The sequence below is a fragment of the Mobula hypostoma genome, chromosome 6 (assembly GCF_963921235.1).
Source record: "Mobula hypostoma chromosome 6, sMobHyp1.1, whole genome shotgun sequence".
Lineage (NCBI taxonomy): Eukaryota > Metazoa > Chordata > Chondrichthyes > Myliobatiformes > Myliobatidae > Mobula > Mobula hypostoma.
Window position 1 is genome coordinate 107,669,003 of NC_086102.1, and position 26,940 is coordinate 107,695,942.

The window sequence follows — 26,940 nt, forward strand, 5'->3', positions numbered from 1 at the left end:
TAGCAGTCCAATCCATGGTTTCAGGAGAATGAGAACAAGTTTTGAGCTTGTGATGTGGTGTCCCAAGGTGGAATTACTTTGGATACATTTGTCAGTTTCTGTTAGCAAGTTCTCGATATTTTATTAACTTATTTATGGTAATATTTTGTGTGATATATGTTTTGTGGGTACACATTGGTCCAGGGGAACATGGTTTCATTTAGTTGTATATATGTACAGTCAGATGACAATAAACTTGACCTTGAACTTAAACTCATTGTTCATGGTCATGGAGAGATGTATTCTTACTTTTCATGTCGTCCAAGTCAACAGTGGCTAACATCTGAGCCTCAGCCTCATCTGTCGGCACCTTTTGGTACACAGCAGGCCCCAGTGAGGTCATGCTTCCGATACAGACCCGCTCCTCCAGGTTGTAACTCGTCCTCTGGGCACCTGCCACCCGGTGCACTGACTTCCGCTTTCCGTGGCTGTTTGGAGAGATGTCCGGGGAATCCGGGGAAGGTCCCGTACAGCTGAGGAATAGGCAGAGATAAATGTCAGATGACTGTATAGTCCTTGAGACACTGTGCTGTGCTTTGTTACATATGTCACCAAAGATTCCAGCAAATTTCTACAGATGTACAATGGAGAGCAATCTAACTGGTTGCATCACCGTCTGGTATGGAGGCACCAATGCACAGGTTTGAAAGAAGTTGTGAGGCTTGTAAACTCGGCCAGTCTGTCATGGTCACTTATCTCCCACCATCAAGGACATCTTCAAAAAGTGATGCCTCAAAAAAGTGGCATCCATCAGTAAGGACCTTATCATCCAGGACATGCCCTCTTCTTATTGCTACCATCAGGTAGAAGCTACAGGTGCCTGAAGACACACACTCAGCATTTTAGGGACAGTTTCTTCCCCTCCGCCATCAGATTTCTGAACAATGAACCCATAAACACCACCTCACTATTTTTTTGCTCTCAGTCTGCACTACTTGTTTCTTTTTAAAAATATATTTCTTATTATAATTTATAGAACATATACTATGCCTTGGACTACACTGTTGCCACAAAACACAAATTTCACAACCTATACCGGTGATAATAAACCTGATTCTGGGTATGATAGGGGCGTCGAAGAGGCTCTTTGAAAGACAGAACCTGAATCAGGTTCTTTAGAACTGAAGTATATTGTGAAATTTGTTTTATTGTGACAGTAGTAGAGTGCAAGAAATAAAAATATCCATAAATTACAAAACTAGATAAATGGATATCGTGTAAGCAGAAAGGATTAGTTTAGTCAGGTGTTTGATTACTAGTTTAATTTGGCACAACATTGTGAGCTGAAGTGCCTGTTCCTGTGCTGTACTCTTCTATATTCCAATATAGACTCAGTGCCACATTATTAGGTAGCCCCTAAACATAGACACAAAACAGTACAGTACAGGAACAGGCCATTCAGCCCACAATGTTGTGCTAAGCCAATTAAATTAGTAATCAAATGGCCAACTAAGCTAATCTCTTCTGCCTGCACAATGTCCATATCCTTCCATTTTCCCCACATCCATGTGTCTATCTAAATGGCCTTTAAAAATCTCGAATACTTCTGCCTCTATCACCACCCAGGCAGTCCTGTATCTTATAAAGTGGCCACTTAGTGTATGCTTGTGGTCTTCTCCTGCTCTAGCCCATCCACTTCAAGGTTTGACACATTGTGCATTCAGAAATGCTCTTCTGCACACTACTGACGTAACGTGTGCTTATTTGAGTAACTGTCAGCTTGAACCAGTCTGGCCATTCTCCTCTGACCTCTCTCATTAACAAGACATTTTCACCCACAGAGCTGCCACTCACTGGGTGTTTTTGGTTTTTGCACCATTTTCTGTGAACGCTAGAGTCTGCTCTGTGTGAAAATCCCAGGAGATCAGCAACTTCTGAGATACTCAAACCACCCCTTCTGGCACCAACAATCATTCCACGGTCAAGGTCACTTAGATCACATTCCTTCCCCATTCTGTCGTTTGGACTGAACAAGAACTGAACCTCTTGAATGCGTCTGCATGTTTTTACACATCGAGTTGCTGCCACATGTTTGGCTGATTTGATATTTGCATTAATAAGCAGGTGTACAGGTGTACCTAATAAAGTGGCCACTGAGTGGAAGTGGCAGTGGGCAGTGAGTGTCTTCTCTGGGGGTAAACAGGACCAATGTTTCCCAGGGTCATTCTACAGTGGGGGTAAATGTTGCTGTGACTCCCAATATCTCCCCACCTTCAGTTCCTTCCCTGCTGTCTACAAGATTGTGCATTCATTAAGGGCCTTTTCCAGGAATTTTTGACCCCCGCCACTAGTCTCACAATCCTGGGCACCAATCATCCCATCACCATATGGGACCATTAGTTACTTACACCCACACACCCACACACACGGACACACACATACACACACACACAGACACACACACACAGACACACACAGACACACACAGACACACACACACACACACACACACAGACACACACACACATACACACACACACACACACACACACACACAGACACACACACACACACCCATACACACACACACACATACACATACACCCATATACACACACACACACACATACACACACACAGACACACAGACACGCGCGGTCTGAGTCTGACCTTTCTGCCAGCATTGATGTTGTCTCTGGGAGTGGTTCACAGGGCTGCAGGATCTGCTCCTCCATCAGCAGGCTCTCCATCGAGTCACGAGAAGTAATGAGGAACTGGCGGGGGCAGAGAGCACGTGTCAGGTCGACTGCACACAGAAAGCCCAGTGACCCACAGCATTGCCTAGATCACCGAACGAGCCATCCACACAATAGCAATCCCTGCTCCTGACTGATCCAGTACTTCAGTCCTAGGGAAAATGTTACTCTGTACGTAAATGTCTCGACCCTTCCGAAGCTTCCGATTGCATTCTAACGTATAACCCATTCACAGGGATCAATGTATAAAACCCCTGAGTCCCAGCATTAGGTTGTAACACCGAAGCTTCTGATTACATTCTAACCTATAACCCATTCACAGGGATCGATGTTTAAAACACCTGAATCCCAGCATTAGGTTGTAACACACCCCTTCACATATCCAGTCAGGGGTCTATATGTAGAATTACAGATCCCAGGGAGTGAGTTACAAACTAGGAATTAATTGTCAGGTTCAGGGAGTATATAAATCCTGTGTATTAGATCCTGTTAAATTGAATAACAGATACATATACCTGTTACTCAATTTATATATATAACACAGATTCCTAATATTCCTTTTATATATATATTATTCTTAACTCAATCATAGGATAATTTACCGTGACCAATTAACCTGTGTATGTGGAGTGGCTCAGTGATTGGTATATTTTAATCTCTTTTGGAACCATAGAGTCATAGAGCATAACCTTGACAGACCCTTCAGCCCATCTAGTCTGTGTCAAACTATTATTCTGCCTAGTGTAACTGACACACACCTGGACCACAGCCCTCCATACCCTTCCCTCCCATGTACTTATCCAAACTTCTCTTAAATGTTGAAATCAAACTCCCACCTATGTCTTCTGCTGGCAGCTCTTTCTACACTCTCACCACCCTCTGAGTGAAGAAGTTCCCCTCATGATTCCCTTAAATATTTCACCTTTCACCCTTAACCCATGACCTCTAGTTCTAATGTCACTTAAACTCAGGGGGAGAAGCTTGCATGTATTTACCCTATCTATAACCATCATAATTTTGCATACCTGTCAAATCTCCCCTCATTCTCCTACACTTCAGAATAAAGTTCTAACCTATTCAATCTATAACTCAGCTCCTCAAGTCCTGCAACATCCTTGTAAATTTTCTCTGCACTCTTTCAATCTCATTGATATCTTCCCTGCAGGTAGGTGACCAGAACTTCACACAATACACCAAATTAGGCTTCACCAACATCTCATCCAACTTCAATGTAACATCCCAACTCCTATTCTTAATTCTCCGATTTATGATTATTAATCGTTTTCCTTTTCTTCTTGGATAGTGAATCTGTGGAATTCTTTACCACAGACAGCTGTGGATGCCAAGGACATTGGATATATTTGAAGCGGAAGTTGATAGGTTCCTGGTTATTAAGGGCATCAAAGATTATGGGGAGAAGGGTTGAGAGGGATCATCAAATGGTAGAGCAGACTCAATTGGCCAAATGGCCTAATTTTGCTCCTACGTTTACAGTCTTATGGTCTATTTTACTCTTTATGTAAGTCTAATGGCATAATTTCTTATAACCTTTTACACATGTACGATGCCTCCTTGGTGCTGAATCAGAAAAAAAACTAGGAATGATTTTTAAAATATTTCTGTTATACAATATGTGGTTAGCTGGTGTGGTAAGGTGGATCATGCTGCATTGGCCACAACCAGACATAGCAACAGAAGGGACGTTAATCTGGAATAGCCACAACAAAAACACAAACTACAGGAGGAAGTCAGGAGGTCAGGCAGCATCTGTGGAGGCAGAACACTGGTCAATGTGTTGGACAAGATCTACTCGACCGGCCGCGTTCCTCCAGCAGATTGTGCATGGCTCCAGATTCCAGCGTCTGCAGACTCCTGTGCCTCTCCTATATGCTCTCCCCTGTGTTTGGAGTGGAGGTCAGGGGAGAGTGACCTTGGTGCACTCCCTGACCGATCAGGGCAGTCTGGCCCCTCACCTGTGGTGGGTCGTGTGCCTCCTCACTTGCCGACAGCTCCTTGTCCTGTACCTCCACCTCCGAGACCTCCTCGTCTTCCTCCTCGTCCACCTCTTGGATGGTGGGTGTCTCCTCCGACGGCGGCACCGACGTCTTTTTCTTCTTTCTCTTTTTCTTCCTCTTCCGCTCTGAGTGAAGAACCTTCCTCCTGAAGCACATGTGCAGCGGCAAGCGGGTGGAGAGGGGGTGGTGGACATGAAGGGAGGTGCGCCGGTGATCTGGAGATTACAGAGAACTTCAGCGCAGAGACCATGTGGTCCCTCTTAGAGCCATAGAGTCATATGACATGGAAGCAGTCACAGCAGTCCAAACCCCACAGTGCCCACGTGTGCTAGTCCCATTCCCTCCAATAAATCCCTAAACCTTTACCATTACCATTTCACGTCAGAGTCACCTTATGTTCAAGTACCCCTGCACCTAACTTACTAATGTGCATACAATCCATCTATGGAAATAAGCTAACCCTATATACATAGCCTCTCTCAAGCAGTTATTTGTACATTGTGTTTTATAGTACTGAATCTACATTTAAATTTATTGTGATCTTTGTGCTTCTTGTGTTTTTTATATGCTGCATCAGATCTGGAGTAACAATCATTTTGCTCGTCTTTACATTCATGTACAAAAGAATGACAATAGATAACTTTGAATCATGACTCTTGCCTGCATTTATACATGCATTTATTCAAATATTTCTTAACTGTTGTCTTTGTACTTGCCTCTGTCAGATTGCTCCATATACTTACCGCCCTCGGTGTGAGGAAGATGCCCTTCAGGTGTCTTTTAAATCTTTCCTCTACCACCTTAAAACTACGCTGCCCTGTACACTTCTCACAACCTCAGTAAAGCAGCCAGCATAATCAAAGACCCCACCCACCCCAGACACTCTATTTTCTCCCCTCTCCATTGGGCAGAAGATACAAAAGGCAGAAAGCATGTACCACCTGGCTCAGCATCAGAGTGTTGAATGAACCTCTCCAAAGTTCAAAGTTCAGGAAAATTACATGAGTGTCACCATATACAACCCTGGAATTCATCTTCTTGTAGGCATCCATAGTAAATACAAGAAACACAATAGAATCAATGAAAAACCGCACCCAACAGGACAGGCGACAACCAGTGTGCAAAAGACAACAAACTGTGCAAATACAAAAAGAAATAATAATAATGATGATGATGAATATTGAAAACATGAGATGCAGGATCCTTCAGCACATCTTCAAAATGACTGTACAATAAAATGAGCTTTGTTGTGACGCACTTCCGGGTTGTGCTGCTGATGCGGCAGACTCCAGCCCTACTGTGCACGTTGGTTTTGGAACGTGTGAGAGAGTGAGACAAAGGTTTGGTCTGTAGTGTTCTTTTTTTCCGTTTTAAATTTTGGACGTGGCTGCTTATGTAACTTGTGTTTGGTCGCTTTGCTCCGGCCTATCTCTTGTTTTGGGCGACCAGATCTTCTTTTGCTTTTGCATAATCAATTTGCTAGCAGTAAAAGAGGCACCTTGTGTGTTTTCGACGGTAAAGCGAGCAATAATTAGATAGAGGGGAAGTTGTTGTAGGCCTAACAAGGTGGGACCAAGAGTCGCTTCATGGTATAGTTTATCAGTGGAGAAAGCGAATCGATTGGAGAACGCAAATCTAGAAAGCCTGGGGAAGGTCCAAGCACATGTTAATTGTTAGGCTCAAACTGGTACACCGGGAGCAAAGTAGGAATAGTAGTATAAATAGTAGTTTACTTTTAAGAATTTAAATAAATATGATCACTTAATCTTCAGTAGTTCAGTACTTCTTCCCCCCGAAAAGTATAATAATGCAGCCTCAGTCTTGCCTTACGATCAGATTCACGGAAACTTGTTCCCCTGGAGAATTAATATGTGAGAAATGTCAACTAATCGAACACCTCGGGAACAACACACATCAAAGTTGCTGGTGAATGCAGCAGGCCAGGCAGCATCTCTAGGAAGAGGTACAGTTGACGTTTCAGGCCGAGACCCTTCGTCAGTCTGAAGGGTCTCGGCCTGAAGCGTCGACTGTACCTCTTCCTAGAGATGCTGCCTGGCCTGCTATGTTCACCAGCAACTTTGATGTGTGTTGCTTGAATTCCAGCATCTGCAGAATTCCTGTTGTTTGCGTTTTTAAACCTCGGGAACAAGGTAGCTGAACTTGGGGATGAGGTAGCTGACCTGCGATGTTGTCGAGAATTTCAGTTGAGCTCCAGATATCATTTAGGGAAATAATGAGCACCCCAAGAGAGCTACGGTTGAGACTCCAGACCAGAAAGAAAGAGACAGGTGGGTGACCATGGGAAGGAAGCTCAGGGTAAGAGGCATACATTGTCTGGGGGCATCAACCCCAGAGATGGAAGTGTCCAACCATTTTGAACATCTAGCAATGCTCAACAAGAACCATGAAACCTCTGGGGTGGTAGGTAGGACATAGGAGCCTCTCTAATCCTAAACCTAAATCCGTAAAAAGGAAGTAGTGATAGTAGGGGACTCAATTATTGGGAGGGTGGGGGTAAGAATGGGTCTGTACTTACAATGCCTTGCCTACCAGGAGCACAAGTAGGAGATCTCCCTGGATGAGTAGATAAGCTCCTGGCCAGACCTGGGGTAGATCCAGAGCCATTGTCCACATTGGAACAAATGACATGGGTAAGAGCAGGCTGTCAGTCATGTAAGACAGATTTAAAGAGTTAGGGGGGAAGCTTAGGGGCAGAACTGACAAGGTGGTCTTTTCAGAAGTTCTGCCTATGCCATGCGCCAGTCCAGTTACGATTAAGGAGATGAGAAGATTTAACGCGTGGCTCAAATCATGGTGTAGGTTAGAGGGTCATAGGTTTATGGGACATTGGGGCAGATGGAACCTATACCACCGGGACAGCTTACATTTGAACTGGAGGGGAACTAATGTACTGAGCAGACAAAAGCTTCAGTTAGCTGAGGACTGCTTAAACTCAGGAATGGGGTGGGGGGTGCACAGGGAAATTAGAACAGGCCAGGCTCAACTGTTTAAACACCTTAGTGGAGAATAATATATTAGGACATAAACCAATTATAGGCTTCAAAAATATAAAACTGGGTTGGAATAGGAAAAAACCTCAGTAATAGACTAAGGATGGCCTGTATAAATGCAAGAAATATTAAGAATGAAATAAATGAGCTGGAATTATATGCAAGTACATATAAAAATGATACAATAGCAAAAACTGAAACCCAGCTGACCTCAAAGGATGGTGATGAATGTAGTATTAAAGGATATACCTTACTTGGGAAAGACAGGCAAGATTGTAAAGGTGGAGGAGGAGCCATACATATAAGAAAGAATTTAAATGTGCTTATCATAGGTGATGAATTGAGACTTAGCAAAGATATCTGGATGAAAATTTAAAGCTATAAGGATAAAGGAATAACATCGGGTGTATGTTATAGACCCCCTAATGCTGATTGTGATTTTAATAAACAACTCTATCAGAATATTAAAAAAGCAAGTTCTGAGGGTTATGTCATAGATCTGGGTGACTTTAATTTTCCAAATACTGAGTGGGAGGACCCAGTGATTAATGGATTACAGGAAAGTGCATTTGTTGAGTTATTGAATGATTGTTTTTTGACCCAGTATGTTAATGCACCAACAAGAGGTGAGGCCTGTCTAGATTTGATATGCTGTAACAATCAGTATAGAATTTTGAGTACGGAAGTTGTTGAGCCTTTAGGAATGTCATAACATTGTTAGAACATAGAACATAGAACATAGACTAGTACAGCACAGTACAGGCCCTTCGGCCCACAATATTGTGCTGACCCTTAAACCCTGTCTCCCATATAACCCCCACCTTAAATTCCTCCATATACCTGTCTAGTAGTCTCTTAAACTTCACTAGTGTATCTGCCTCCACCACTGACTCAGGCAGAGCATTCCATGCACCAACCACTCTCTGAGTGAAAAACCTTCCTCTAATATCCCCCTTGAACTTCCCACCCCTTACCTTAAAGCCATGTCCTCTTGTATTGAGCAGTGGTGCCCTGGGGAAGAGGCGCTGGCAGTCCACTCTATCTATTCCTCTTAATATCTTGTATACCTTTATCATGTCTCCTCTCATAAGAGTAAAGCCCTAGGTCCCTTAATCTCTGATCATAATGCATACTCTCTAAACCAGGCAGCATCCTGATAAATCTCCTCTGTACCCTTTCCAATGCTTCCACTTCCTTCCTATAGTGAGGTGTTAGTTAGTTTCGAAGTTTTTTGGGAGACTATATCAGAAAAAGCCAAAGCCATTAAACTGAATTTCAGAAAAGTTTGTGCAGATGCAGCGGAGACTGCAGAAGGTAAACTGGAAGGACTGTTTGACATACAGTCAGTCGAGGAACAATGGGGTCAATTTAAAGAGGTAATACACGCAGTGCAGGAAATGTTCACCCCCTCCCCAAAGGTCGGGAGAAGCAATAAAAACAACAGATCAACTACATGGATGAATAAAGGTATACAATAAAATTATTGCAGAGAAGACAGCCATATAAAGAATACAGAACAAAATAGTCATGATATTAACTGTAGGGCATTTGAAAATAAGAGAACTATAGTCAAGAGGGAAATTTGGATTGCCAAAAGGCAGGCTGAGAAGGATATTGTGATAATGCTAAGATTGATCCTAAGAGATTTTTTCAATATTTTAGTAGTTAAGTCAAGGAGGATGTTAATTGTATAGAAATAACAGTGAGGTGATAAATTATGCAGAAAAGGACATTGCAGATAATCATGACTTATATTTTGCTAAAGTATTCACCTGTGAAGATGTTAGCAATAGGTAGAGAAAAATAAGGTTGTTTTAAGTGGCAGGGATCTTAGAAAATGAGGTCCTGCCTCAGCTGAAAAGGCTGAAAGTTAATAAATCTCCAGGACCAGACAACGTATATCCAAGGGTACTTAAAGAGGTCTATGATTATATATACAAATCTCTAACATGTATTTTTCAGAAGTTATTGAAGGCTGGTGAAATCCCTGAGGACTGGAAATAGGCTAACATGGTCCCAGTATATACAGTAAGAAGGGTGACCATACTGACCCTGGTAACCATGGACCAGAAAGCTTAATGTGTATTGCAGGCAAGATAATGGAAACAATAATAAATAATGAGTTGGAAAAGCAACTGATAAGAACAGGCGTGTTAGCAGAAAGCCAGCATGGATTCAGAAAATTAGTATATCATGTTTTACTAAAATGCTTGAGTTCTATGAAGAGGCAACTAAAATTTCTGATAACAATAGAGCAGTTGGTATCATTTACTTGGACTTTCAGAAGGCTTTTGACAAGATACCCCATGAGAGGTTAATAAACAAATTACAGGAGATTCACAGTAAGCTATGTGAATGGGTGCAGAATTGGCTCAAAATCAGAAAACAGCAAGTTATGGTGAGAGGATTATTTTCACATCTAGAAGATGTTAAAAGTGGGGTTCCGCAGGGATTGGTTTAGGAGCCCCTGCTGTTTTTAATTTACATTAATGACTTGGTTAAGCACATAACAAATAAACTAGTAAACTTTGCCAATGACACAAAATCAAGGGGATGGGCTGATAACATTCATGCAGCAGAATCAATGCAATTAGATCCAAACAAAATCCAGATGTGAGCAGATAAATGACAAATGAAATTTAATGTAAGTAAATGTAAAGTATTACATATAGGAAGTAGAAATATTAAATGTAAATATACAACAGGTGATCTTGAGTAAGAAAGTGCACTGTATAAGAAGTTGGGCATCCTGGTAGACTCATCAATATCAACAACTAGACAATGCACGGAGGCAATTAGGAAGGCTAATAGAATGCTGGGCTATATAATGCACTCAGAGCAGTTCAGGTCAAAAGACGTACTCCTTAAGCTTTTTAATACACTTGTGAGGCCACACCTTGAGTACCGTGTACAATTCTGGTCTCCGTATTGTTTAAAGGATGTGAAGGCACAGAAGAGAGTTCAGAGAAGGGTGACTGAACTCATTCCAGGTCTGCAGGGTATGACCTATGAAGAAGGATTGAAAGAATTAAATCTTTGTAACCGAAGTAGATGTAGAATGAGAGGAGACATGATAGGTGTTCAAAATCATTAAGGGTATAAGTAAAGTGGATGCAACTGCTATTCCAAAATTAATCCATCAACGAGGACACAGGACAAGGGTGGAGACTGGTTAAAGGGCGGTTTCAGACTAACATCAGGAAGCATTTCTTCACACGGTGAGTTGTGGGCAAATGAAACAAACTATCTATTTGTGTAGTTGAGAGTAGTACCTTAGAGACTTTCAAATCTAAACTTGGTAGTTACTTCATCACACTATGCGAATAGGAAATTGGCAAGCTTTGTTAGACCGAATGGCCTGTTCTTGTCAAAATGTTCTAATTACGATCTTGCACTTTGTTGTTCACCTGCCCTACATTTCCTCTGTAGCTGTTACACTTTATTCTGCATTCTGTTATAGTTTTACCTTGTTCTCTATTAAAGCACCATGTAATGAATTGATCTGAAAGAGCGGTATGCAAGACCATCTTTTCACTGTATCTTTACACATTGACAACAATAAACCAATACCAGTTCTCTCCTGCATAATGACTTATTTCCTACAATGGGCTGACCCAAACTATACTCAATACTCTAAGTGCAACCTCACCAATGTCTTGACAACTGCAATATAATATTCCTACTCCTTAAGTCAAAGCCCTGACAGACAAAGACCACCACCCTGTCTACCCGTGACACACTTTCAGCCAACTTTGTACTTGTACTCCCAGATCCTTCTGTTTTACTGCACTCTTCCCTCTCCTCCCCTCTCCCAGGCAAAAGATACAAAAGCCTGAAAGCTTGTACCGGCAGGCTGAAGGACAGCTTCTAACCCATTGTTAGCAGTCTCCTGAACAGAACTCTTTCTTTCTTTCTTTTTAAATCTTTTTATTGAATAAGTATACAAAAAGGTAAGCCATATAGACACTAATACACTGTTAGAATATAATAAAATTACAGAAGATATTAATACAAAAAAAAAACTACAATGTAATTTAAACATAACATACCAAGGTAACATAATAGTATACTAATTTTTGTATATATATCAATAGAGAAAAGGAAAAAATCCCCCCCAAAAAAACCCACCGTGCAACTAACTAAAAGCAAAGCAAAGCAATGGGCTAACTTGAAACCAAACAGAGTTAAACTTAAAATCACGTCCTCAACCCCGACCTCCATTAAAAACAGTAAAAAAAAACAAGAAGGGTATATATTACATTAAATGAAAATATTGAATAAAAGATCTCCAAGTCTGTTCAAATTTAAATGAGGAGTCATAAAGATTGCTTCTAATTTTCTCCAGATTCAAGCATAATATCGTCTGAGAAAACCAAAAAAAGGTAGTTGGAGCATTAAGCTCTTTCCAATGTTGTAAGATACATCTTTTCGCCATTAAAGTAAGAAATGCAATCATTCTACGGGCTGAAGGGGAAAGATTACTGGAAATTTTAGGTAGTCCAAAGATAGCAGTAATAGGGTGAGGAGAGATATCTATATTCAATACCTTGGAGATAATATTAAAAATGTCTCTCTAAAAAGTTTCCAAAGTAGGGCAAGACCAAAACATATGAGTTAAAGAGGCTATCTGCCCCGGACATCTATCACAAAAAGGATTAATATGAGAATAAAAGCGCGCTAACTTATCTTTGGACATATGTGCTCTATGAACAACTTTAAATTGAATTAGGGAATGTTTAGCACAGATAGAGGAAGTATTGACTAATTGTAAAATCTGCCCCCAGTCATCCACGGAAATGGTAAACCCCAATTCCTGTTCCCAATCTACCCTAATCTTATCAAATGGAGCTTTCCTAAGTTTCATAATAATATTATAAATCATAGCCGATGCACCTTTCTGACATGGATTAAGGTTGATTATAGTATCTAAAATGTATGTAGGAGGAAGCATTGGAAAGGAAGAAAGTATAGTACTTAGGAAATTTCTAACTTGTAGATATCTAAAAAAATGTATTCTTGATAAGTTATATTTATTAGATAATTGTTCAAAAGACATAAGGGAACCATCTAAAAATAAATCCAAAAACCGTGAAATACCCTTAGTCTTCCAAATTTGAAAAGCACGATCCGTAAAAGAGAGAGGAAAAAATATTTTACCTAAAATAGGAATCGCTAACCCAAATTGATTAAGATCAAAAAATTTTCTGAATTGAAACCAAATACGTAAGGTATATTTAACTATCGGGTTAGACACCTGTTTAAGGCGTTTCAAATCAAAAGGAAGAGAGGAACCTAAAATAGAGCCAAGTGTAAAACCCTGAACAGATTGTAATTCCAATGCTACCCATTTAGGAATGGATAGTATATCCTGGTCAAGTAACCAGAATTTCATATGTCGAATATTAATTGCCCAATAATAAAATCTAAAGTTAGGTAATGCTAAACCTCCATCTCTCTTAGCTTTCTGTAAATGTATTTCACCCAGTCTTGGGTTTTTATTCTGCCAAATAAATGAAGAAATTTTAGAGTCAACTTTGTCAAAAAAAGATTTTGGAACAGAGATTGGTAATGCCTGAAATATATATAAAAATTTTGACAAAAAAAACATCTTAACTGCATTAATACGACCAATCAAAGTTAAATATAAAGGAAACTATTTAGATGAAAGTTGAATAATATGGTCTATTAATGGTAAAAAGTTAGTCTTAAATAAATCTTTGTATTTACAAATAATTTTAATCCCAAGATATGAAAAATAATTATTAATCAATTTAAATGGAAATTTATAATATAAGGGAAGTTGTTTATTAATCGGAAAGAGTTCACTCTTACTAAGATTTAATTTATAACCTGAAAAAAGACCAAATTGTGCTAATAGCTCTAAAACAGCCGGGATGGATTTTTGAGGATTAGAAATATATAAAAGTAAATCATCAGCATAGAGTGATAATTTATGGGACTTTAAGCCCCGAGTTATCCCAGTAATATTTGGAGATTCTCGAATGGCAATTGCAAGAGGTTCTAATGCAATATCAAATAATAAGGGACTAAGAGGACAACCTTGTCGAGTACCTCGAAAAAGAGGGAAAAAAGGTGAACTTAAAGAGTTAGTACGGACCGAGGCCACAGGAGAATGATATAACAGTTTAATCCAGGATATAAATTTCGAGCTAAAATTAAACATTTCAAGCACCTTAAATAAATAAGGCCATTCTACTCTATCAAAAGCTTTCTCAGCATCTAAAGAGATGACACACTCAGGAACATTTTGTGAGGGAGTATAAATGATATTTAACAGTGTGCGAATATTATAAAAAGAGTAACGACCTTTAATAAAACCCGTTTGGTCTTCCGAAATAATAGAAGGAAGTACTTTTTCTAATCTATTTGCTAATAACTTAGAAAAAACTTTAGAATCAACATTTAATAAAGATATTGGTCTATAAGATGCACATTGAGCAGGATCTTTATCCTTCTTTAATATTAGAGAAATTGACGCTCTATTGAAAGATTCAGGAAGTTTACCAAGTTTCAATGAAGCCTCAAAAACCCTACAGAGCCAAGGGATTAATGAAGGAGCAAAAAGAACTCTTGTACAATAAAATGGAGTATTGACCTCACAATCTACCTCAGTATGATCTGCCCTTCTCCGTGGTTTTTACACTTCAATATTTACTGTACACGTCTAGCTGGATTTGACTTCCCAAATTGCAATGCCCAACTTACTTACTGCCCATTATGCTGCTGACATTTAGGGCATCAATGAAAGTCCTTCCTCTCTATCTGTCCTTGGCCATCTTCCCTATCGTGCCCAGGTGTGGTTCAGGGTCCTCATTTCTGCCTCTACAGTAAAGTCCCAAGTTGTCTTTGGTTTCCTCTGCCCTTTAGGGGTCCAGTGAAGTGATGCCTTGATGATGGAGTTAGGCTCTCTTCTCATCAAGTGCCCATTCTCTTTCCAACATTTCCTCATTATGATTGTGGCCATGTTCTCTAGGTGACACAGAAGGAGTAGGGGGTGGCTGGAGATCTTTCTTGGCCAGAAAACACGGAGGATCTTCCAGAGGCTCATGATGTGGAATGACAACAGCTTGGCAAGGTCGCCCTCTGTCAAATGTGAGCATTCTGACCCATACAAGAGTGTGGACAGAACACAGCTCTGTACACCTTCACCTTGGTGTGCGTGCAGTACTTGGTTTATCCCCATAGGTTGCTCATTGATCTGAAGGCATTTCTAGCTTTTCTGAGTCTACACTGGATGCCATCCTTGGTCCCACCATTCAACTGAGTGATGTTGCCCAGGTAGATGAATCTGCTGGTGCTGAGTAAGTTGATGCCATCTGCCTTGACAGGAGGACTGAGGGTTATGGTCTCAATCTTTCTCTGGATGACTCTGAGTCCAACCTGTCCACCAAGGTACATAGGCACTGAGTTTTCTCTTGCATGTGTATGTGATAGCAATTCAAGATTCAAGTGCATTTATTATCAAAGAATGTATAAATTATACAACCTTGAGATTTGCTTGCTCACAGGTAGCCACAAAGCAAGAAACCAGAAAGGACACAATTTAAAGAAAAAGAACAAATAAAAATAAAAATAAAAGACCAACACTTGATACACAAGAGAAAGAAATGTATCATGCAAACAAGTGAAGCAAGCAACAACATTCTGAACCAAAACTGAGTCCTCAGATCTGAACCCCAGAGCAGCTCGGAGTAGGCCCAATGCCTCACTTATCTCTTCATCATATTAGTGAGCACGGAGCACAGCAGCTAGGGCAGTCTTCATAGCCTTAGCGCCATGGAGATGACCATCGCAGAGAATGAGTGAAATCGACTCTCATCCCTTCCAACACCTTGTCTTTTCAGCCTGTCTGGGCCGGTGTTTACATTGACCAAACAGCGGGACAGCGAAAGGCTCTGGCACCCTGTAGAGAGAAGTGAAGATTGCAGAGCGAGAAAGAGAGAGCAAAACGAGCTCTCAACTCTGATCTGGGCTGGCGCTTAAATTGTCTAAACAGTGAATGGTACCTCGCACTAGGACTCGGGCATCGCTGCTTCGATAGGCTCTGGGTCTAGATCATGCGGCCCAGCAACTCACTCCCAGGCCAGCTGTATAGATATCGGAACTTCTTCAGCAATGCAACATTTCGGCTCATCCTCCAAACTAGCCTCTCCATCGCTCACTCGTTCACTGTTTGCGGAGATAATTCAACACAATTTACCTCATAAATGGTATGTTTAATGATGTTTTTAGTCAAATTTCATAGCTTTTAACCACCAGAAAACTGTCGCATATGTTCGGTAGTGCCATCTTAACCGGAAGGTCATCCACAAGGTCAAGGTCTTCTAAAGTAGAAAATAGAGCCAATCTAATGCCTCGCAGCTTACCTTTCATTTTTTTGCCTCATAACCCAGTCAATCACCAGGTTAAATATCGCTGGCATCATACAGCCTTGCCTGACTCCTGTCTTGACTTCATTTAATATGTCGTGGAATTTGTTACTTTGTGGCAACAGTACAGTGCAATACATTTAATAAACCTTAAGTTACAATAACAAATATATTAAGAAACATAAAATGCTGGAGGAACTCAGCAGGTCAGGCAACATCTCTGGAGGGGAATAAGCTGGTGGCATTTTGGGCTGAGACCCTTCATTAGGACTGGAAAGGAAATGGGAAGAAGCCAGAATAAGAACGTAGGGGGGAGAGTGTTCTGGCTTCTTCCCCTTCCTTCAGTTAGTCCTGACGAAGGGTCTCGGCGTGAAACATCGACTGCACCTCTTCCTAGAGATGCTGCCTGGCCTGCTGCGTTCACCAGCAACTTTTATGTGTGTTGTTGGCTTCCTCCCCCTTTCTTTCTAGTCCTGATGAAGGATCTTGGCCCAAAACATCGACTGTATTCCTCTGCAGAGATGCTGCCTGACCTGCTGAGTTTGAACATAGAACAGTACAGCACTGGAAGAGGCTCTTTGGCCCACAGTGCTGTGCCAAACCAATCCAGTCAGTAATCAAATGATCAACCTACACAACGTGCATATTCCTCACATTCCTGTGCTTATCTAAACGTCTCTTGAAAGTTTTGAATGTGTAGGGTGCATGGCTTCCCGACAAACAGGATGGACTGAGCTGATTCAGAGAAGGCAAAAGGTGGGGGTCGGTGCTTCACGATCAACTCCTTCTGGTGCTCCGACATGGCTGTTTTGTCACACACTTGTTCCTCGGTCCTGGAACATCTGATGATTAAGTGCCGACCATTCTACTTACCAAGAGAGTTCCCCTCCATGATCCTGACCGCTGTTTACATATCACCAAAGGCCAATGTTAATCAGGCACTCAAGATATCAAGTACTGCCACCAGCAAACAAGAAACTGCCCACTCCAACGCATTTCAAATCATAGTCAGGGTCATCAATCAAGCTTGATTGAAGAAAACTATGTCCAATTATCATCAGCACAAAAGCTGCAGCACCAGGGCTCCCAACACACTTGACCACTGTGATACTGGAATAAGGAGTGAGGAATAAGGAATCTTCCATTAGGATGGTAACGCACTCAGATGCAGCAGCCACTCGGGATCTAATAAAAGGTGCATTTGTTCGTCTCGTGTATTTTTCACAAACACATATCACTGCTGGATACTAAGAACACCAAGTAATCCAGGGCTGTTCCATCAGCTAGTTGCTTGGTAGCCATGGAGCTTGACTTATTGTGAACAATGTTGTGTTGTCATTTGTGCCAAGACAGTGCGCAATCCACCAAGTAAAGTGAATAATTATCTTGGATATCTTTACTGGGAATTGGAAAACCCTGTTGGATGTTGGTAATGTAGAAAACTGCAAGTCCATTCATTGGCGAGACCGATAGTGGGGTAGCTGCGTTGCCTTGCATGTGGCGAGTACAAGGTCTTGGCCGCAAGGTCGTCTTGGACTCAGCGACCTGATGAGGCTGCCCAGGGAGAGAGCTCTGCTGGGCATGCTGAAATCGTGATGTATTGGGGGCTGGCCTCTCCTGTCGGTGTTTGCTCAGTGAAAGAACAAGTTGGACTTGGATAATACAGCCATGCCACTCAGATATTTGTGCTTTTTTTTTGTGTGACTGCATGTCTTACTGAAATCAGAACGATATGTGCTATTTGCAGTGCGCTGTTGGCAATGTGTTTTGCAACTTGGCAACTTTGCAAATCTTTTGTTTGGTTATATTCATATACGGTTGAATAATAATTAAACTTGAACTTGAATGCCTACCGTTCCATGCCTAGAATGCATTTTGGGAAATCTGATCACTTGGCCGTCCTTCTCCTATTTGCATACAGGCCAAGGCTTAAAAGCAAGGCTCCAGAGACAAGGACAACAAAGAAATGGTTGCAGGAGACAGAGGAACAGCTACAGGATTGCTTTGAGTCAATGCACTGGGTCGTATTAAATGACTCATCAGAGAATCTGAATGAATACACTACAGTTATCACAGACTTTATAAAAACAGTCCTAGACAAATGTGTGTCTTCCCCACCAAGAGATACACAATCTGCTGAGGGCCATACAATTCCGGCAACCGAATACTGCAAGAGGTCCAGGTACAATCTCCGAAAAGCCATCTCATGTGCAAAGTGGCAATTCCGGACCAAACTTAAATCATGTACTCTACAGCTGTGGCAGGGCTTGAATGATATTACCTCTTACAAAGTGAAACCAAGTGACATAGGTGACAACAAGGCTTCGCTCTCAGATGAACTCACTGTCTTCTATGCTCACTTTGAATGATAAAACATGGAGGACATTCATGAACTCCCACAGTCCCTGATGACCCTGTGATTTCAGTCTCTGAGGCTGACGTGAGTGCATCCGTCAGGAAGGTGAACTCACAGAAAGCATCCAGCCAAGATGGGGTACTTAACTGAGTACTAAAGACTGATGCTGATCAACTGGCTGGCATGTTCACCAACATCTCTAACCTCTCACTTCAGCAGTTTGAGATACCCAGCTGCTTCAGGCAGGCTTCAATTAAACTAGTGCCTAAGAAGAACGTGGTAACCTGCTTTAATAATTATCATCCAATATCACATACATCCACGTGATGAAGTGCTTTGAGAGGCTGGTGATGAAACATATCAACTCCTGCTTGAGAAGCGACTTGGATCCACTCCAATTTGCCTTCTGCCACAACAGGTCAATAGCAGGTCTTCACTCAACCCTGGAACATTTGCACAGCAAAAATGCACTTAATCAATTACAGCCCAGCATCCAAAACCATCATCACCCCAAACCAATCAATAAGCTTCAAGACCTTGGCTTCAATACCTCCTTGTGTAACTGGATCCTCGATTTCCTCACTTGAAGAACCCAGACAGTTCAACTGGGATGCACAATCTCCATCAGCACGGGTGCACCACAAGGCTGTGTGATTAGCCCCCTCTCCACTTATGACTGTGAGGCTAAGGACTGCTCCAATGCCATTTTTAAGTTTGCTGACGACACCACTGTCATTGGCTGAATCAAATGTGCTGACGAATCAGCACATAGGAGGGAGATTGAAAATCTGGCTGAGTGGTGCCACAATGATAACCCCTCACCCAAGGAGCTGATTATTGACTTCAGGTCCATGAGGCAGTCCTCGTCGGGGGATCAGAGGTGGAGACGGTTAGAAGCAACTTTAAATTTCTCCGTGTTACTATTTCAGAGGATCTGTCCTGAGCCCAGCATGCAAGTGCCTTTACAGAAGCACAGCAGCACTTCTCCCTCCATTGAAGTTTGCAAGGATATGGCATGTCATCTAGAACTTTGACAAACTTCGATAGACGTGTGGTGCAGAGTACATTGACTGGTTGCATTACAGCCTAGTATGAAAACACCAACGCCCTTGAATGGAAAATCCTGCCAAAAGAAGTGGATATAGCACAGTTCATCACAGGTAAAACCCTCCCCCACCACTGAGCACATCTCGTGGTGTACTGTTGCAGGAAAGCAGCATCCATCATCAAAGACCACCAAAACCCAGGCCATGTTCTCTTCTCGCTGCTGCCATCAGAAACAAGGTACAGGAGCCTCAGGACCCACACCAACAGATTCAGGAACAATTATTATCCCTCAACCATCAGGCTTTTGAACCAGAGGGACTAACTTCACTCATCTTCATTTGCCCCATCGCTTAACTGTTCTCACAACCTATGAAGTTACTTTTAAGGACTTGTCATCTTATATTTGCAATATTAATTAATTTATTAATTACCTATCTATCTATCTTTAGTATTTGCATAGTTTGTTGTCTTTTACACATTGGTTACTTGTCCATCCTGTTGGGTGCAGTCTTTCATCGATTCTGTTGTGCTTCTTGGATTTGCTGTGTATGCCCACAAGAAAATGAATCTCAAGATTGTATATGGTGCCAAATATATACTTTGATAATAAATTTCCTTTGGATTTTAAATGTATCTGCCTCTACCACCATTCCAGGCAATGCATCTGAGGCACCCACCACTGCATAAAAAACTTGCCACTCACATCTCCTTTGAAATTACCTCCTCTCACTTTAAATGCATGCCCTCTGGTATTAGATAGTGGCATTCCTCCTGCATTTTGTATTAGTTGCTCTGGATTTTCAGCGTCTGCAGAATCTCAAAGTTCGAAGTAAACTTATTATCAAAATTTTTATATATCACCATATACAACCTTGAGATTCATTTTCTTGCAGGCATTCACAGTAGAGACAAAGAAGCACAATAGAATCAATGATAAACTACACACTAAGAAACACAGGCAGACAACCAATTTGCATAGGAAGACAACTATGCAATTACAAAAAAACCAAATAATAATAATAATAATAATTAATAAATAAATAAATAAATAAATAAATAAATAAATAAATAAACAAACAAACAAATAAATAAATAAATAATACTGAGAACATGAGTTGTAATGTCCTTGGAAGTGATTGGACTCACTTTCAAGGATGCTGCAACTCAAGATCTTAGTGTTATTTACTGAGTGCGCAATGTTAATTACAGGCAGAGGTGAGTGAAATTATCCATGTTCGTTCAGGAGCTTGATGGTTCTAGGGTAATAACTGTTCCTGAACCTGGTGATGTGGACTTACAGCTTCTGTACCTCCTTCCCCAATGGCAGCAGCGAGAAGAGAGTATGGCATGGATGGTGGGGGGGCTTTGATAACGGATGGCAACACATACAAAATGGTGGAGGAGCTCAGCAGGTAGGCAGCGTCTATTGAAAAGAGTAAACAATGATGTTTCAGGCCAAGACCCCTCGTCCGGACTTGATGATGGATGCTGCTTTCTTATGGCAGCATTCTTTGTAGATGTGCTCAATGGTGTGAAGAGTTTTCCTCGTGATGGACTGGACTTTATTCATTACTTTTGTAGGCCTTTCCATTCCTGGGCATCGGTGTTTCCATACCAACCATGATGCAACCAGTCAGGATACTGTGCATCTATAGGAGATTGTCAAAGTTCTAGATGACATGCCGAATCTGTGCAAACTTTTAAGAAAGTAGAGATGCCACTGTGCCTTCTTTGTAATGGCAGTCGTGATGGTCCCAGGACTGATCCTCTGAAATGGTAACACCAAGGAATTTACTGACGCTCTTCAACTCCGGTCACCTAATGAAAACTGGTTCGTCAACCTCTGGTTTCCTCCTCCTGTAGTCAATAATCAGCTCTTTGGTTTTGTTAAACACGATCATCTCATGTGTTTATTTAAAAAAATTAATAAGTAGTGCAAAAATAGTGAGGTAATTTAATGGGGCTCCGGGGCACCTCGAGGCGACTCGTGTGGCAATAGAACTCTCAATGGATACAATTAAATATTCCCGTTTCAGCCTGTTACAGCTAAAAAGCACAACTACTTCCAAGGTCAGTACAGTCAACAAAGATGCCTTAATGCAATTAAACGAACTAACGCTGCTTAAAACTGACGAAACAATGCCGATTGTGAATGGACTCCTCCCCGGATTCCATGCCGACTAGTTTACTATACACCGTCAGGATATTTCTGTAGAGTCTCTCAAAAGCAGAGGCAGAGGAGTGTGCCTCATGATCAACTCTTCTTAGTACACGAATATATCAGTGCTGTCCCAATTCTGCTCACCAGACCTGGAATATTTTGCAATTAAGTGCCGTCCCTTTTACCTACCACGCGAGTTCTCTGGGATCATTTTGGTAGCGGTATACATTCCACCTCAGGCCAATGTCAATCAGGCTTTAGATGATCTGAGCAATGGGATCAACATGCACAAAACAGTGCACCCTAACGCCTTCTCCTTCATTTTGGGGGATTTTAACCAGGCCAGTCTGAAAATATCACTCAGCAATTACCATCAACAGATCACTTGCAATACCAGAGGAAACAACACACTGGATCACTGTTACACCACCATTAAGGATGCCTACCATGCTATTCCACGCCCTCACTTTGGGAAGTCTGATCACCTAGCTGAATCTAGCTGAGATTCTGCCAAAAACTGTTGTCGTGGGAAATTTATAGATGGTGTTTGAGCAGTCCTTAGCCAGACAATTTTGGGTGTAGAGTAAAGAAGTGTGCCAAACAAGCATTGATTATCAACGAGAAGAAGAAATTATTTCCGATCCGCACAGACTATGATCTCCCGATGAGGAAGTCAAGGATCCAGTTGCAGAGAGAGGTACAGGCTTTGAAGCTTACTGATTAATATCGTGGGTATGGTTGTGTTGAACACTGATCTGTAATCAACAAACAGCAGCCTGAGGTAGGCATTTTTATTGTCCTAAGGGTTCAAGGTGGAGCGGAGAGCCAGTGTGATGGTATCTGGTGTAGACCTGCAATGGCGATAGGCAAACTGTAGTGGATCCAGGTCCTTGCTTAGGCAGAAATTGATTCAGGCCATGACCAACCTCTCGAAGCATTTCATCACAGTAGATATGAGTGCAATTGGGCAATAGCTGTTGAGCCAGTTCACCCTGATCTTCCTGGGTGCTGGTATGATTGTCACCCTTTTGAAGCAGCTGTCAACCTCCAACTGCAGCAGCGAGAGATTGAAGATGTCCTTGAACACTCCTGCCAGTTGATTGGGCACAGGTTTTCACAGCCCTACCAGTTAATCCATTGCTTGATGCCTTGCTAGTGTTCGCCCTCTTGAAAGATGTTCTGACGTCAATCTCCAAGACTGAGATCACGGGGTCACCAGATGCTGCAGGGATTTGCACAGGTGTAGTATTATCCTCCCTTTCAAAGTGTGCATAAAGGGCATTGAGCTCATCTGGGAGTGGAGCATCACAGCCATTCATGATGTTAGGTTTCGCCTTACAGGAAGTAATGGCCTGCAAACCCTGCCAGAGCTGGCGTGCATCTGATTCCATCTCTAACTTCAATCAAAATTGTTTTCTTGCTCTTAACATATCCTTCTGTAGGTCATACCTGGACTTGAACGCCACAGATCTGGCCCCCAGCTGACTACAAATCTACTGGTCATCCGCAGTTTTTGGTACGGATTCGTCCGGTATGCACACAGTCATCCACACAGGTCTTGATGTAGTCAGTGACAAATGTGGCATATTCATTCAGATTTGAAGACAAATCCCTGAATATTGTCCAGTCCACTAATTCAAAGCTGTCCTGTAGGTATTCCTCCATCTCCCTTGACCATACCTTTATGGCCCTCACCAATAGTGATGTGGTCTTCAGTCTCTGCCTGTATGCTGGGAGTAGAAGTGCAGCCAGGAGATTGGACTTGCCTAAGTGTGGGCGTGGGATGGGACAGTAAGCGTTCTTGATGGTGGTCAAGTGTGGTGGCTGCTTTGGTTCCACAGGTGATATAGTGGTGCTAGTTGTTCAGAGACTTCTTCAAGCTGACCTGGTTGAAATCCCCTGCAATGATAGGGAAGGCATCAGTGTGTACTCTTTCATGACTGCTGATCATGGTACTCAGCTCCTCCAGTGCCAACCTGACATGGAATGACTCTGTTACCAGGATGGCAGCGGAAAACTCCCTTTGCAGATAAAATGGACTGCACTTGACTGCTAGATGTTCCAGATGAGCAGGACTGAGACAGAACTGCCATGTCTGTGCACCACAATGTGTTAATTATGAAGCATACTCCTCTTCTTCTACCTTTAAACAACTTTGCTGTTCTGTCCATGTGGTAGAAGTTGAACCCCCTTGGGTTACAGCGCTGCGTCTGAAATGGTAGGGGTGAGTCATATTTCCATGAAGCAGTCCCTCATGTCCCTCTGGTACTGCAATCTGGCTCCGAAGTCTTCAGTTTTATTTTCCAGAGACTATACATTTGCCAGCAAGATGGTAGGTAGTGGGTTTCTAAAGGCTCTGTGTTTCAATCTTAACACACTTTCCACATTTCCTTTTTCTTTTTTTTTAATTTTATTTTTATTTGGATAAGGAATTCACAATTATCATGTACTTTTTTCACACATATAACCTTTTCCATTTTTTTATATGTATAAAACTACAATTATTTATACATTCTTAAGTACACATTGAGATGATATAAAAGGAAAATAAACATTTAAATAGATAATTATGTACTGTGGTAAATCTAACCTATTAGGCTAAGTAATGAAATTAGTTGTTAAGAAAAATGGTAATAATAGTTTCCATACAACCCTTCTGGACCATTTCCACTGGTCCAAAATGTTGCATACAAGCCTATATACCAACCATTGTAGGTGTTTATATCCCAATTTGTTCGTGCTTGTTCCTGCTCGCAGACATAATTATCCAATCCCTATGTACTTATTTACTTAATTTTTTCATTTTTTTTATCCCTTTCGCAAATCTTTCCCTTTACTTGTGTTAATTCTCTATTTTCCAAAAAAAAAACAAACATTTAGACTAGGGGTGCTTACGTTAGCAATATTACTGTGTTGATGAGAAGAGCAATATAAATCATTAGGAGAGTCATCTAAAGTCTGCTCGCATTGGGGTTATATATTCAATCCATTTATTCCAGATTTGATAAAATGTTTCTTTTTGAGTTCTCAGGGAGTAAGTCAACTTTTCCATTTTAAATATTTCCAAGATAATTTTGTACCAATCTTCTAATGTAGGTGGTATTGGATTTAGCCATTTTCTAGTGATTGATTTCTTACTTGCTGCTAAGAGGGCCTGCAGCAACTTTATATCTTCCTTCTGTTCAAGGAACAATACATGCCCCAAATAAAGCGTCTCAAAGTTCAGAGGTATCTGGGACCTAAGTACCTTAACTAATGTTCTATGAATACCTTCCCAAAATAGACTTAATTTAGGGCAATCCCAGAAAATATGAAAATGATTTGCCTCCTTGGAGTCGCACCTTCTCCAACACATCACATTTGTATCTTTATATTTTTCCTGATATGGGGTCTTGAAGTATCTTATAATGTTTTTCCAACAATGTTCTCTCCAAGTCAAAGAATTAGTCGAGGACCATTGAAAGCTGCAGATTTTCCCCCAAGCCTCCTCTGAAAGTACCAACCCCGCTTCTTTCTCCCACTTCTCTTTAATATACAGTGTATTTACATTTTTAGCATGGGAGAGTGCATTATATAGGCGAGAAACTGATTTACTAGGTATTGAACTGCAAGCCGAATTCAGAATCTTGAAAAATTCTAATTCTACTGTTGATAGGTCTGTATATCTACAACTCTGGTTAACATAGTTTCGTATTTGAAGGTACCTAAAAATGTCATTATGTTCTAGGCCATGTTTGTCCTGCAGGATTTGGAAACTTTGTAATACTCTTTTATCTATAAATGAGAGGTAGGTTGTAAGACCTTTCTTTATCCATAGCTCAAATCTTTTATCTCCTCTGTTGGGAAGGAATTCGGTATCATATGCACACCATCTAAAGAGTTTTAACATGTTATTAATTCCACATGAATTAACCACCTTCTGCCATACTTTTAATGTAAAATTTATCCAAGCATTATTAAATTTTTCCAACTGGGCCATCAATCCTTTGTCAGCTATTGAGGCCTGAAGAGGAAAACTGTCAACTAATCCAAATTCTATTTCCTTCCATCTAGCCTTATATTCCCTATTACACCAATATAACAGAGGGGTTATCTGTGAGGCATAAAAATAATTTTTCAGGCAAGGAAGAACCATACCTCCTCCTTCCTTCCCTAACTGTAAGGTGTTATATCGAATTCTAGGTTTCCTTCCTTGCCAAATGAAGCGGGAAATCCATTTGTCCCATTCCCTGAATTGATTATCATCCACCTCCACTGGTAAAGTACGGAAAAGATATAATAACCGAGGAAGAATATTCATTTTTATAGTATTTATCCTTGAATTTAAACTTAAAAAGGGGATAAGATTCCATCTATGCATATCTGCTTTTATCTCTGAGATTAATGGCCCATAATTTACCTGTGACAGTGTTGAAAGATCCTTCGGCAGGGTTATTCCTAAATATTTTAATGATTTAGCTTCCCACTTAAGATCGTATGTATCCTGCAATTTTTGGATGGTGTATAATTTAGGGACACAACCTGCGTTTTCTTTACATTTATTTTATAACCTGATATTTTCCCAAAGTCATCCAACAGTGTAAACAATCCTATAAATGATTTTTCTGGTTCACTCAGATAGACCAAAACATCATCTGCGAATAACGCCACTTTCTGTTCAATCCCTGCCACCTTGATACCTTTTACGATTTCGCTCTGTCTTATTAGTTGGGCAAGTGGTTCAATATATAGCGCAAAAAGGAGAGGAGAAATTGGGCATCCCTGTCTAGTGCCTCTCTCTAAAATGAAGGAGTCAGAGAGGTCCCCATTTATCTTAATTCGGGCTGTAGGGCTGTCATATAGAGTCTGAATTACTTTAATAAACCTTTCTTGAAAGCTGAATCTTCCTAACACTCTGTATAGGAATGCCCAACTAACCGAATCAAAAGCTTTCTCAGCGTCCAATCCTACTACCATTGTCTCTGTCTCGTTCTTATTAACCTGTTCTAATATGTGCAGAGTTCTCCTTATGTTGTCCTGTGTTTGTCTTTGTTGAATAAATCCAGTCTGGTCTAAATGGATTAGGCCAGGTAAAAGCTTTTCCAATCTGCGCGCTAATATAGATGTAAATAGTTTGTAATCTAAATTAAGAACACTAATTGGCCGATAATTGCCACATTCTAGTTTATCTTTACCCTCTTTAGGAATAACTGAAATAATCGCTTCTCTCCAGGAAGGTGGAGTTT

General features: G+C 41.1%; 1 protein-coding gene across 4 annotated transcripts in view; it reads right to left on the reverse strand.

Annotated features, from left to right (window-relative positions):
- The window catches only part of LOC134348271 (anion exchange protein 3-like), a 171,736-nt gene that overhangs the window by 114,295 nt on the left and 30,501 nt on the right, over positions 1 to 26,940 (reverse strand). For 3 of the 4 annotated variants that reach the window (XM_063051402.1, XM_063051400.1, XM_063051401.1), the window contains exons 4-6: positions 4,709 to 4,965; positions 2,650 to 2,753; positions 289 to 512 (exon numbers count right to left, since the gene is read on the reverse strand). In XM_063051402.1, coding sequence (XP_062907472.1) covers positions 289 to 512; positions 2,650 to 2,753; positions 4,709 to 4,965 — 585 coding nt within the window. The remainder of the gene's footprint in view (positions 1 to 288; positions 513 to 2,649; positions 2,754 to 4,708; positions 4,966 to 26,940) is intronic. The other variant, XM_063051403.1, reaches the window with a different exon arrangement.